We start from the raw sequence: 12,436 nt of genomic DNA on the forward strand, positions 1-12,436 counted from the left end.
GGACGGGCAGATAGACGGATGGATGGACGCATGAACGGATGGACGAACGGCTACATAGATGAATGGACGGATGGCCAGATGCATTGACGGATGGATAGACGGACGGCACTGAAGATTATGCATTGTGCTGTCATATACTTGATTCATGAACACATAAGTCGGTTTTTATGCAATATTCTTTTGCGTTTCGTTGTGCAGGTGTATAGTGTCTGTTTTTTCTAGCTTGACGGACGCCAACAATGTTGGGCTTCGAAAACACGGTTAATCCCTCCGTCATAGGAATCGGTATAACGCGAAAGTAGGAAGTGTCCTTACAGAAGTAGGAATGCTTACTGTGCATTGAATAAGAGAGCTGGGGCAATATATATTGGTGTTTCAATGCGCTTGCACCCACGCGGATGCATGGCGATATACTTCTGTCCCAATGACTAAGTCCATGATCATTTATGAATCCTTGCGGTAGTTCTTGTGGTAGACGGTGAGAGCATATTCAGAGAAGGTAGTGTGACAGCCAAACGAGTACGTCTGACAGGACGCGCAACTTTGGCTGAGGTCGGTATCCCGCGGGACGTTAGCAGCCGTTCACGCTAGCGGAAAGTCTGCCTAGTCATTTGACGCTTAACGCTCTCAGGCGGTCGTGTGCGGACGGTTTCGTTCGCGCACGTCTGCTGTTTTTTTTGCGATTCGGAGAATAGGTCCTATACTCAATTTCGTGCCGTTTTCCTTTTGCCCGAGAGCGGTCGTAGTCCATCAGTGACGGAGGAGCTACATCGGTGAACCGCGTCGTCGGCCGCAGGACGCTTCGAACTGCTTGCTTCTTACGCCGTGGTTATCACGCTATAAGTGTGGATGTCGTCCGTGTTGTTCCCAAGCTTGGTCTCAGGCGTTTTAGACTATCAGGTATTTAAAAGAGCACAGCCTAAAATGAAATAACGTGTCCCAAAGCTGGCACCTGGACAAGTAGCGCCAGCTATCCAGGATTAGCAAAAAAAAAATCTAACAAACGTGTGATGTATGCGCTCAGGAAATGCTTATCATTACTCGGTAAGCCTACGACGTCAAATATTTGAGTAGAGCTATGAAAAACGATTGCGATTTGATTCGAGTGTTGTGTAGTCGACGTTTAAGGACATGAGTGTAAAGTTATAACTTGAACATCCGATAAGAGCTTACAATATAGAGAGCGCACGTTGAATGCTTGATAGATTCGAGGTAGCCGACAGCTGCATTCAAAAGAGCAGGCATGTTTTTGAAATGCCTCGCCGTTGAAGGTTGCCATGCACGTTGAACCGTTATTTTGCAAATGGTGGCGGCCAACGTTCCATGGCACAGCGCTTGTATACGCCAGACTTGTCGCTAGCGCGAGCAGGCCCTTCAAGAGTTCAACACTACGACAAGACTAGAGAGAAAAGCAAAGCGCATTTTGTCTCCCCCTTTTTCTCAAGTGTTTGTCTGCCCTGTAGCTCAGCCGCCATTTCCTCGGGGCAAGCGAAAGGGAGCAGTGCGGATGCTATGAGCGATCCCGACCCTTGGCCTAAAGTGGCAACCTCGCGGTGTGTTAACAAGTTCAAAAAATTGCTTTTTGTTTCTGCCATCGCTTTGAATGGAAAGTAGCGTAACAACGACGCGTGCAGAAGCTAATCGCAGAGCCCATGGTAATGATGAATCATTACACTTTACCGCTCTTAAGGGTAAAACCACCGTGTGAGGTTAATGTGCAGTATGAAAGACACGTTTGTACACTCTCAGTCAGGTGCCGGAGATCGAACGGCACATAGGTGGCACGCTCCTGCGTCCGGTCTAAAATCCTGTCTATAGAGAGCGCAGCAATAAAAACACCCGTGAAATCCGCACGGCGTGGAAGTCACGCATACAGCCGGTAAGAGCAGGTGCAAGAAGGAAAAAAAAAGGAGGAGAGCCGCCGAGTTCGTCGCGCCAGCCTGGCGCCAGGAGGTGGCATCAACTTACGCAGAACCGTTCAGCCACAAGCACGAGCGCAAAAAAAAAAACGCCCCCCCCCCTGTTACCGCCCCGCCAGCTGGGCGCCCAGCGCCGGCGTCACGTTCACCGTCGCCTGCATGCCGAGGCATTTGTGCGTCGCCGTTTCGTCCCGCTGTCTTGTGATGGTCGTTTTTCTACAAGATGGTCTGGGACGGAAACATTTTCTAGTGCTATATGGCACGCTTTATTCAAGATATCATATGTCTCTCTGCATTTGGACATACACTGGGATGTGCAGTCCCATTGTTACTCTTTTTGATTTCAATAAATGAGTACAAACAACCTTCCGTTCATCAGTTGTCGAGGTATGACACTGTGTCATGCACTAAATAAAAGATTAATAGTACATGCGCAACAGCTTATTGAAACACTTGCCTATGTATGTTGATGCTCATCTTCTAGAAACAAGTTGAAGTGATGATTTTAAGAAAGCATGGCAAAAAAAAAGCAAACTGAAGGCCGCGAGACAGTAAAAGATCAAAATTGAAACTCGATTGGTCGATGTTGGATTAGTGGTTGCGTAATTTGATGATGAACACCAAGTACAGAAGTCAAGTGCAAAGTCAGCAGGAGAGCCCGGCCGATGGTGGTCTAGTGGCTAAAGTACTGGGCTGCTGACCCGCAGGTCGCGGGTTCGAATCCCAGCTGCTGTGGCTACATTTCCGATGGAGGCGGTAATGTTGTAGGCCCGTGTGCTCAGATTCGGGTGCATGTTAAAGAACACCAGGCGGCCGAAATTTCCGGAGCCCTCCACTATGGCGTCTCTCATAATCATATGGTGGTTTTGGGACGTTACCCCACCTATCAATCAATCGAAGTCAGCTGGAGAGCGTATGGCACCAACATGGGCTCACTCTTTTGAATATAAGTACAGTTATCATATTCCAGCATGGATTTGTAACAGTGAACCACGACCAAGACAACCAGTGTACTGCTGTGGAGATAATGTACTAGCTATAGAAATCCTCATTTTCTAAACAGCAACTGCTAGCAGTAACAATAAATATTTTGAGGTTCGTTCTGCACCATTTCTTGACCCGAACTGCACGCCTAGGTTCGCAAAAGAGATGTGCAGAGGCAATATTTATTTGGAGGGAGACTGACCTGTCTATCACTAATTTGTGTACGTCATACTTGACCTTGGTGCGCGTTTCGGCATTCACTTGAACAGCGGTGTGATGCTGAAGAAAAAATAAAGTAGCCATTCCCCATAAATAAGGTCAGTTAAAGACTGAAAATGAGTAAAAACCACTTTATGTAGCAAAATAGTGCACATAAATTCTAATTGCATAAATAATTGATTTGATTTGTGGGGTTTAACGTCCCAAAACCATTATTTGATTATGAGAGACGCCGTAGTGGAGGGCTTCGGAAATTTTGACCACCTGGGGTTCTTTAACGTGCACCCAAATCTGAGTACACGGGCCTACAACATTTCCGCCTCCATCGGAAATGCAGCCGCCACAGCCGGGATTTGATCCCGCGACCTGCGGGTCAGCAGCCGCTAGCCACTAGACCACCGTGGCGGGGCAATTGCATAAATAAGTAATCGTTGAAATGCTAAAAAGGGGCTACTGCCCCAGCGTGCAGCTCGCGGCTGTTCACGCGTACGAAACGCAAATGTTAAAGAAGGCACGCTAAAATACTAATGCAACGTTTGCGTGCGAAAGCACATTGTCTTCAAACAGCTGAGAATAGGTTGCTGTCACTGACAAGCGTGTACCTCCTGACACAAATCAGCGAAATTTCTCACCGCACACGCACGTGCGAGAAATATACGGAGGTTTCGACAACCGAACACAGCCTCATCCGCGAATTTCGGTGAGTGTAACACACATAGTTTACGTGGAAGTACTAAAACGGCGCACAAGCACATGTTAATCGTTTTTGCGGAACGGCGCACCATGAGCCGAAGTCAGAGCCGGAAGCGCTCACCGTGGTTGTCTCGAGTTCATGAAGCCCTACGAACTATTCGCTGATCAAATGCATGCACATGGCACAAAAACAGTTCGAGGTTCTGAAGAAGGCTTGCAAAAATACACTTGGAAGATATATGCCCCGCAAAAAGACTCGCCTTCATGCGGTGGCGTTGTGGTGCGATGGGAAAGACATCTGCTTCTTTGCATGCGGTCTTGAGTTCGATTTTAGGGCTGTGCTTTGCATGTTATTCTCGCAAATATAGGTGATTGTTACACTAATGGTTTTCTAATTACCTGTAGTCGTCGTATCCGCTGCATTCTCGGCGAGAACCCAGACAACACAAACACATCCTCAGGACGTCCTCAGTATGCCTCCATGAGGAAAATATGACGCCCTCAGAATGTCCTTTTATGGTACTAGAATGGCACTAATCCCGTCCTCTTTCCATCCACATAACAACCTCAGCACATCCTCAAAACAACACTTCAGGACTTTTTCAGTATCTTTTCAGAACAACGATTGCGTGGCCGGTTCGGCACTGTGGGCAGTGATACTACTTAGGATTTACTTGTTTTCATGACATTTTCATACATAAAAAAGCACCTGCGAGGTCTCGTGTATATATACTGTATGAATCAACAGAGAGGTGACAAAACAAAGCTTATTGACTGAAATTTATTTAACAGTAATTAATCACAAATGACGGCTTTGTAAGGCATTCGAGTCCACGTATAGTCTGAAAAAAGAAAATTAGTATCAAGGCAGTCAACACAGCTCAATCAACCACGTTCCTAATCTTCCTCAAACGTTTGACACAGTGTCCTCATCACCACGTGTATTGTGCCCAATGCACTCACTAGTGTTAGAGGCTCCGCTATGGCAGCCTACCAGTACACTCGACATGGGCTTTGAATTGACTTGCCCGAGGTCGGGCCATGTGTCAGATGCAGAAGTCGATCCTCTCACGTTGGGACCAGGCTGCTTCGAAGCACAATTGATCGCGATATGCTGGTGTTCCAGGCTGCTTAGAACCACACCTCACCGCGGTCGGCTAGTGACAATACATCCATGACCAGTCTGAACGTTGACCAGCCCAGTGCACCCATAAACACGGCAATTTACCTCCCGCCATCACCAACGACTTACACTGTCACACATGTCTCACTTTTCACCATGCACACAAACCTACATTAGTACACGGCGCCTACCCTCACAGACGCCATTTTGACAGTCAGTTGGCTTGGAATGGCTTGGCTACTTGACTATGCACAATGATGCCGCATGGTCATTGGTTGTCAGCTGCTAGTTTGTTATTACGCGCTACAGCAGCGTATAATGACTAATTTAAGGCTTTGACGTTTGAGAACACACTGTTTCAAATGTACATTCTGCAATACCAGGTTCAATACCAAAGCCAATTAATTACGCATGTCTTATTAGACGGAACGCGTAATTTGAAAATTTTCTGTCAAAATTGAAAGAAACAAACGAGGCAAAAATATACTTTATGACTGTGTGAAACGAATGTGTGGAAAAAGTTTTCACATGTGAAATGCATCTACTTGGGGCGCAAAGGTTTTGAGGAAATATATCTAAGTGCTCAGTGCAATGCTTTTGTCATCCCCAAAAGATCCTTGACAGGACCTTTTCCGGACAAATTGTTGTCCCCAGAAAGCACTCGAAAAGACGTTTCCGGGTCAAACTAGCTTGTGTCATCCTCAGTAAGTACTAAGGTCAATGAGAATTGTGCGAGCATGATTGTACCATGTGAGGACGACCTCACGACATTGAGCGTTGCTTGGGAAACCGCTCTCAAAAGCGTAATATAATGCTTCTTTCCACCACCGCATCAGGGCCGGGCCGCCTACGGAAATGTCACGCCTAACCGCAGGCTGTATCTTGCGAGAAAAACTGTGACCTATAATAACGGCTAATATTTGTCCCGACTATTCTGAAGGCCACTTCTAATCGGGCTGGTTTCTCTGGGACAGGGCTATGAAGCCGCATAGAAGCGGCGATAACTTGACTTGAATTCCTGTCTGCGGGCGTGGAGTCTAGCCAGGATTTGTCTAAGAGTGTAAAGCCTCAAGAGAATTTGAATGTCGTACAGTCGATAGTGTGCGTGACATCTTTTGTCGCGGACCGAGAGCCAATGGTTCGACTCCCGTGTCGGAATTTTCTTCGCCATCTCATCCTGCGCATTTGCGACGTCATTTCTGTGCCGAGAATACGTGACTGAAGTATTGGTGCAATCCGAAAATACACGCTCGCGTCGTTAAAAATGAATATATGACATATCAGGCGGACGTTACCAGCTTTTTGAGGCTCCACCAAGGTATCAAAAATGCGAAGCCTTAGAGAATATTTTTAGAAAAAGATACTTTAAATGGGGGATTGGGCAAGAACCGCGAGACATATTTTTGACGAATGTCAAGTTCTCGCTCCATTCATAAAGAAAGGAATATATATTATGATATTAGGCTTCAGTGACAGTTTTGGGAACATAGATTAATCTGCATTGAGGACCTGTGAGAGATGGCAGGAATATTGGTAGAAGAAAGCACAACCAGTGAAAAGGATGAAAACAGAGGCACTGCGATAATAGTGAGAATTTAGAGGTGGAAGGTTGGGATTAATTTGCTAGCACAAACTGCAGATCATGCAGAAGACTTGGAGAGAGCTTTGTTGTACTAGTCGTCACATGGTTCAAAGGGAATGCTGCTCTTATCTATCATCACCGTGATCAGCTTGATTTTGCTCACTTAAGGACAGAGGCCTCTCCCATGTACCACTACTCAACTTGGTCCAGTGCTTGCTGTTGCTACTTTATACTCGCAAACTTTCTAGTCTCATCTGTCCATGTAGCAAACTTTCTGTCTGCCTCTCGTCCACTTGCCTTCTTCTGGAATCCAGTCGGTAATCTTTAATGACCCGAATATTTAGCCTGTGTGCTACGTGCCCTGCCATATTTTGTTCTTGATTTCAACTATGATGCCTTTTACACTCGTTTGTTCTCTGATATACTCTGCTCTCTTCTTGTCTTTTAGATACACCTATCATTTTCCTTTCCATTGCTCGCTGTGTCGTCCTCAACTTAAGTTGAACCCTCTTTGTAATCCTCCAGGTTTCTGCTCCGTAGTTATGTACAGGTGAGGTGCAGCTGTTGTATATCTTCCTGATGAGGGATAATGACAATCTACCATTAATGATTTGAGAAAGTTTGCCGAATGTGCTCCACCCCATCCTTATTCTTCTAGGTACTTAAACCTCAAGGTTTGGCTCCATGGTTACTACCTGTCCTAAGTACACTTACTTTTTTACAACTTCAAGTTCACTGCTACCAATCTTGGAGTGCTGTTCTCTTGCGAGGTTGTTGAAATTACTCTTGTGTTCTGCAGAATAATTTTAAGACCTACTTTTTGGCCCTCCTCTTCTAGTTCAGTAATCATAAATTTCCATTTGACAGTGATAGCATAATGGTTCGAGTATCAGCCTCGCGTTCAAGAGGTCCGTGGCTGGAATCCTGGTGCCACGCAATTCCTTGCTGGTAAAATAAAGTTATCCGCATGATGATGAAATTGCACTAAAGGTCCTGGGGTGCGGCCTCACCGGTAACCACCGCCGGTTACCCACTTGCTCACCAGAGAAGAATTCACTACCCCCATGCGGTATCTGGCCACTACTTTCCACATGGATACGCCAAATAACCCTCCGCTCTTAGTCCCCGGCCGCTGCGAAGCAACTGACCAAGGCGCCAGTCAGATCTGCGACACAACAGATGGTGCTAAGAATCTTTCGGTCTGGATAGGCTGCCATTTGAACCAGAACTTGGCATGGTTTAACGCTAGAATCTTGTCTAGTGAGGCAAATCTGGCTGTGCTATTCGAGGAACTAGGGGCTGTTTAATGGCATGTAATAAGGCTCAATGAGGTTAGGAGGACAGAAGAGGCCTCTACAGTGCTACAAAATGGGCATGTCCTTCGCTCTTGTGGTTGGCTGACTGAAGAGAACTGAGAGTCGGGTTCCTTATCAACAAAAATATAGCTTGTAACATAGAGGAATACAGTTACAATAATGAAAGGGTGGCAAGTACATTAATTAAACTTGACAAATACGAGATGAAGGTGGTGCAGGCCTGCGCACCTACATCCAGTCATGATTACGTATAAGTTGAAAGCTTCTATAAAGACGTTGAATCAGCAATGAGTCAGGTAAAAACACAGTATGCTATAGCAACGGGTGACTTGAATGCCAAGGCGGGATCGAGTCCCGGCTGCGGCAGCTGTATTTTCTGTGGGGGTGGGGGGGGGGATTCTGTGGGCCCATGTTCTCAGATTTGGGTGCACGTTAAAGGACCCCAGGTGGTCGAGATTCCGTAGCCCTCCACTGCGGCTCTATCATAATCATATGAAGGTTTTGGGACGTTAAACACCCCATATCATATTAATATCACTTAAATATAAACGTGGGGAATGAGCAGGCTGGAGACTAGGAAGTAGGGAATTTTGCCATCGACACTAGAAATTCCAGAGGCGAGTAATTAGTAGAGTTCACTTAACGCAATAATTTACGGATCTTGAATACCTTCTTCAAAAACAAGTGAACATTGAGGAGCCGTAATGGTGAAAGTACGAAACGACTTGTGAAATTACGAAACGAAATAGACTTTACAGTTAGTGCACACCCAGGCATCGTGCAGGATGTGTAAGTGCTTGGCAAGATACGATGTAAAGACCGTAGATTGGCAAGGTCTAGAATTCACCTATACTTGAAGAAGGAACGACAGAAACTGACACGCAAGAAACTAGTCATTGAGCTAGTGGTGAGAGAGAAAATACAGGACTTCAGATTCTCACTCCAGAACAAATACTCGGCTATGATGAAGGAAATCGGCCTTGACGTTGATGCATTAAAACATAATCTGACGAGTATCATTTCGAAGTTTGCAGTCGAATTTGAAAGTAAGGTAGTTAGACGAGACAGTAGCAAGCTGTCCCAGGAGATGAAGTACCTCATTAAGAAATGTCAAAGTATGAAAGCCTCAAACATCTAAATATAGGTCGCGTCTAAGAAGAACATTCTGATCAGCTCATTGACACAGTGTTCACATTGTACGCCTTTCACTGCCTGCGATATTATGCCGCGATAACAAGAGTTGCTTACTCAAGAAAGCAAAGCCATACACGTAGGCAGGAAGAAAGCGTGAAGCGATACGCTTGTAGGGGCTAGCGTTTCCTTGCTAATACCGTCTTTCTTGTCGGTCCTGTGGTGCTTTCGTAGATGTAATGATTGATTGGCGATTCTCCTTTCTTTATCACAGAATTGTCGCGCAGCATTTTCCAAGCAATGGCTATCATCTTAGGAAGTAGTCGGGAGCTGTTACTAGAGCTGGTTTTGTACTTGTGGTGGACTGCGACCCGGCTGGTGTTTGCCTTGTGGTGGTTCTGGCAAAGGCCTCGTCCAGTTCCACCTATCACCGACAAGCTTCTGCTGCGTTCTGCTACATCTCTTGCTGCCGACATTAGAAATGGCAAGGTAAGATTGCTCTTCACCCAGATTTGGCTCGAAAATTGTTCTTAGCCCAAATATTCACATGGTCAGCAAATGAGCTGTATGTGATCAATGCAGGAATTTTTAGCTTGGTGGGTGACATGCGCGACTTTGACTGCCTTCGCTCACTTGCAGCCAGGTGTTGAAATAGGAGCAAATAGAAACACCATGGCAATGACACGTAAATAAAACTGCACCAAGGTGGCATAAAGTGCTTTGCCTGTGCAGATGCGACCGCAAGGTTGTTCCGTTTGTTCAGGCGTAGGCAACCTGTGACTCGCAGGGCACTGATTATGGGGCCTCCAATGCAATGCAAGAAACCCCTTCCCCATCCCCTAACTATCCAGTGAACACCTTCCCGACATTCTGAGTCTGTTCGTGAGCAACTTTGATAGAGAAATGGCCAAGTAGGCTGAGAATGTTAAGCATAAAGTAGCTTTGAAAGCGCTTTTTTTTAATCGCTGCTAATCCTTGTGGATAAATTACAACCTTGTTTGCTGCATGATTCCCACAAATACGACGTGATTGCTAGACAGGCTTACCACATAGTTATTGTATTTTACCAGTACCCCTCCCCCATTTTCACCCGCCCATTATTTGCCGTCCAGCTGTTTCACCTTTCGACACCACGAACTCGGCTGTCTGCATCACAAGGTCGCCAACTCTAGCGTTTGTACATATCGTTTTAATGGGCTTATACCTCGCAGATGTACCAATCATCAGCCCTCGCCTAAATGTCATCAAAGATATTGCTGTGCTCGAGTGGGCGTCACTGGCACTTCGTCTCCAGTAGTCAATTTCAAAACCACGCTACCCAGCACCATGGTTTGATGTTACGCCACAGCAGAAAATGTGCACTGTTGCTATTGTACGACGTAAGCAATGTTGTGTTGTGTAGAATTTGTGCACAGAATTGTGCGCTGGAGTTGATGTGGCATGCGTTGCAAATACACTGTGTTGCCTCTCCAATTTGAGGAATGGCAGCTTTTTAAATATTACCTTCCGAAAGTGACGTTGACAGTGCAAAAAGTGAGCTCCTGCCTCCCGAATAAAAAAATACTTTTTTTTTCATTTTGCTTGACAGTGGGATAACTGTTTCGTTATTATTAAAGCAGGAATATTACAATTGGAAGCCTATTACACTCGTCTATGTAGTATATATATGACCATAATTGTTCATGGAAACAATAAACCTCATTCATGCCATAGGCATGAGCTGGCGCGAAGTTATAATTAATGGGGTGTGGTGTCTTTTTCATCGATAACCCCACAGCATATCCAAGGGCTTAATGCGATTCTTAAAGAAAGCAAGAAAAACCGCGATTGATCAGTGTCCACTTGCAATTGAGCAAACATCGTGCACACACAGCGACTAAATTACTGATAGCAGTGACAGCAGTAATTTTTCAATGCGACAAGCTACTACTTTGATGAAATCAAGACTCTTATACTTCAGTAAAAATGCTCGTCTTAGCGAGGCGGGAAAAAATGAGAATATCTCGCCTGCGTAATATACTTCAGCAGATAGATATGACCCAGTCTTGCATAATTGGCACCTATACATTCGATTCCGATCCATTGCAGGGAATTCGAACTGGCCAGAATTTTATTCCTTTCAATTCCTGAAAACAAAACCTTTGTGCATTCCCACTCTGAAAATGGCCACGCAGTTAAATTCTATTCCTGTAATTATTTAACGTAGGAAATGCATCTGGATAGTTTTATCGAGTTAAGAATGAACTGGCCATAACGCTGATGCCATAAGATGGATTAAGAACTGCGAAGTTACGCAAAACACCTCAGCAAGGTTCAGGGATAATAGCTTGGAGACAAATCCCATGCAAATCACGTGTAGTACAATTACTCTACGAATTCTCATAAGAGCAGTTCTCCCACTACCTACATAATTTGGATGGTTAGCTTGTTTGAATGAAAGGTGATGTTTTATTGTCATTCAATTTTATGATTGTGTTAATTACAAAGATGACATAACGTATTTTTATGCTGGCCATAGTGCTGAAGAAGGCTAAGCGGCTTTGCCACTCCTGTGCGGAGAAAGCTAAGATTTGGGTAATGGGAAACAAAACCCTCTAGATCTGCTGGTATAATTTGGAACAGTGCACCACTGAGGCCCCTTGTGCGTTCGCATCGAATAAGCAACTCCAGGCCTCACTACTCGTCAGCACGCACGTTTGTCAAGTGCGTCTCGCAGGCATGAATCGGGTGAGAACTTTCTGAGTTCGCCTATGCGCAGGTACGCAAGGTCTTTCTTGTTGCAAGAGTTGTTATACGTGTGTCACTCATAGGTCGGTAAAACGGGTCGAGCTCACTCAGGCTCATTCATGAAATTCATTTCGAGGGATCTCCCGGATAAGTGCAGCAGCGGTCACTCACAGCTTTCTGATCTTAGAATAAGCCACCCACCTTTATTTTTTAGGGGCGAAGCTTCTTAAGGCGTGGGTGTGTCCATCCCTTGTATGTATGTAGTAGTACGTAGCCACCGGTGGCACATACCCGCTCTAGAGCGGGTATGTGCCACAGGGGATGCGAGATGGAAGATGGCGGTACTTGGAGTGTTGACTAGATGCCACGCATGGACGGATGGAAAGACAGACTAGCAGATGGATGGATGGATGGATGGACGCGCGGACGTATGAATGGACAGATGCACGAACAGACAGACAGACAGACAGACAGATGGATGGACGGACTCACGAATGGACGCACGGACAGACGGACGGACGCATGGATCGACGCATGGTTGTTCGCGCGGACGGCCGGAAGCAAGAATGAACGGACGGGCGGAAACACGGATAATCTTACGGGCGCTTCGCCCCACTGATCGTCATTCACTCCGTGGATATGCCGTGTTTTTTTTTCTTATTACATCAAACAAATGCTTTTACAACAATACGTGTATCAATTGCCCACTATTGATTCTCTGGCAGTCGTTATGTCATAAAAA

At 45.6% G+C, this 12,436-nt stretch overlaps 1 protein-coding gene across 1 annotated transcript in view; it reads left to right on the plus strand.

The window, feature by feature from the left end:
- LOC119170747 (fatty-acid amide hydrolase 2-A) overlaps positions 1–12,436 on the plus strand; it is a 65,127-nt gene that overhangs the window by 17,128 nt on the left and 35,563 nt on the right. The window contains exon 2 of the mRNA XM_037421998.2: positions 9,242–9,456. Coding sequence (XP_037277895.2) covers positions 9,268–9,456 — 189 coding nt within the window. The 5' untranslated portion in view covers positions 9,242–9,267. The remainder of the gene's footprint in view (positions 1–9,241; positions 9,457–12,436) is intronic.

The sequence above is a fragment of the Rhipicephalus microplus genome, chromosome 2 (genome assembly GCF_043290135.1).
Source record: "Rhipicephalus microplus isolate Deutch F79 chromosome 2, USDA_Rmic, whole genome shotgun sequence".
NCBI classification, from domain to species: Eukaryota; Metazoa; Arthropoda; class Arachnida; order Ixodida; family Ixodidae; genus Rhipicephalus; species Rhipicephalus microplus.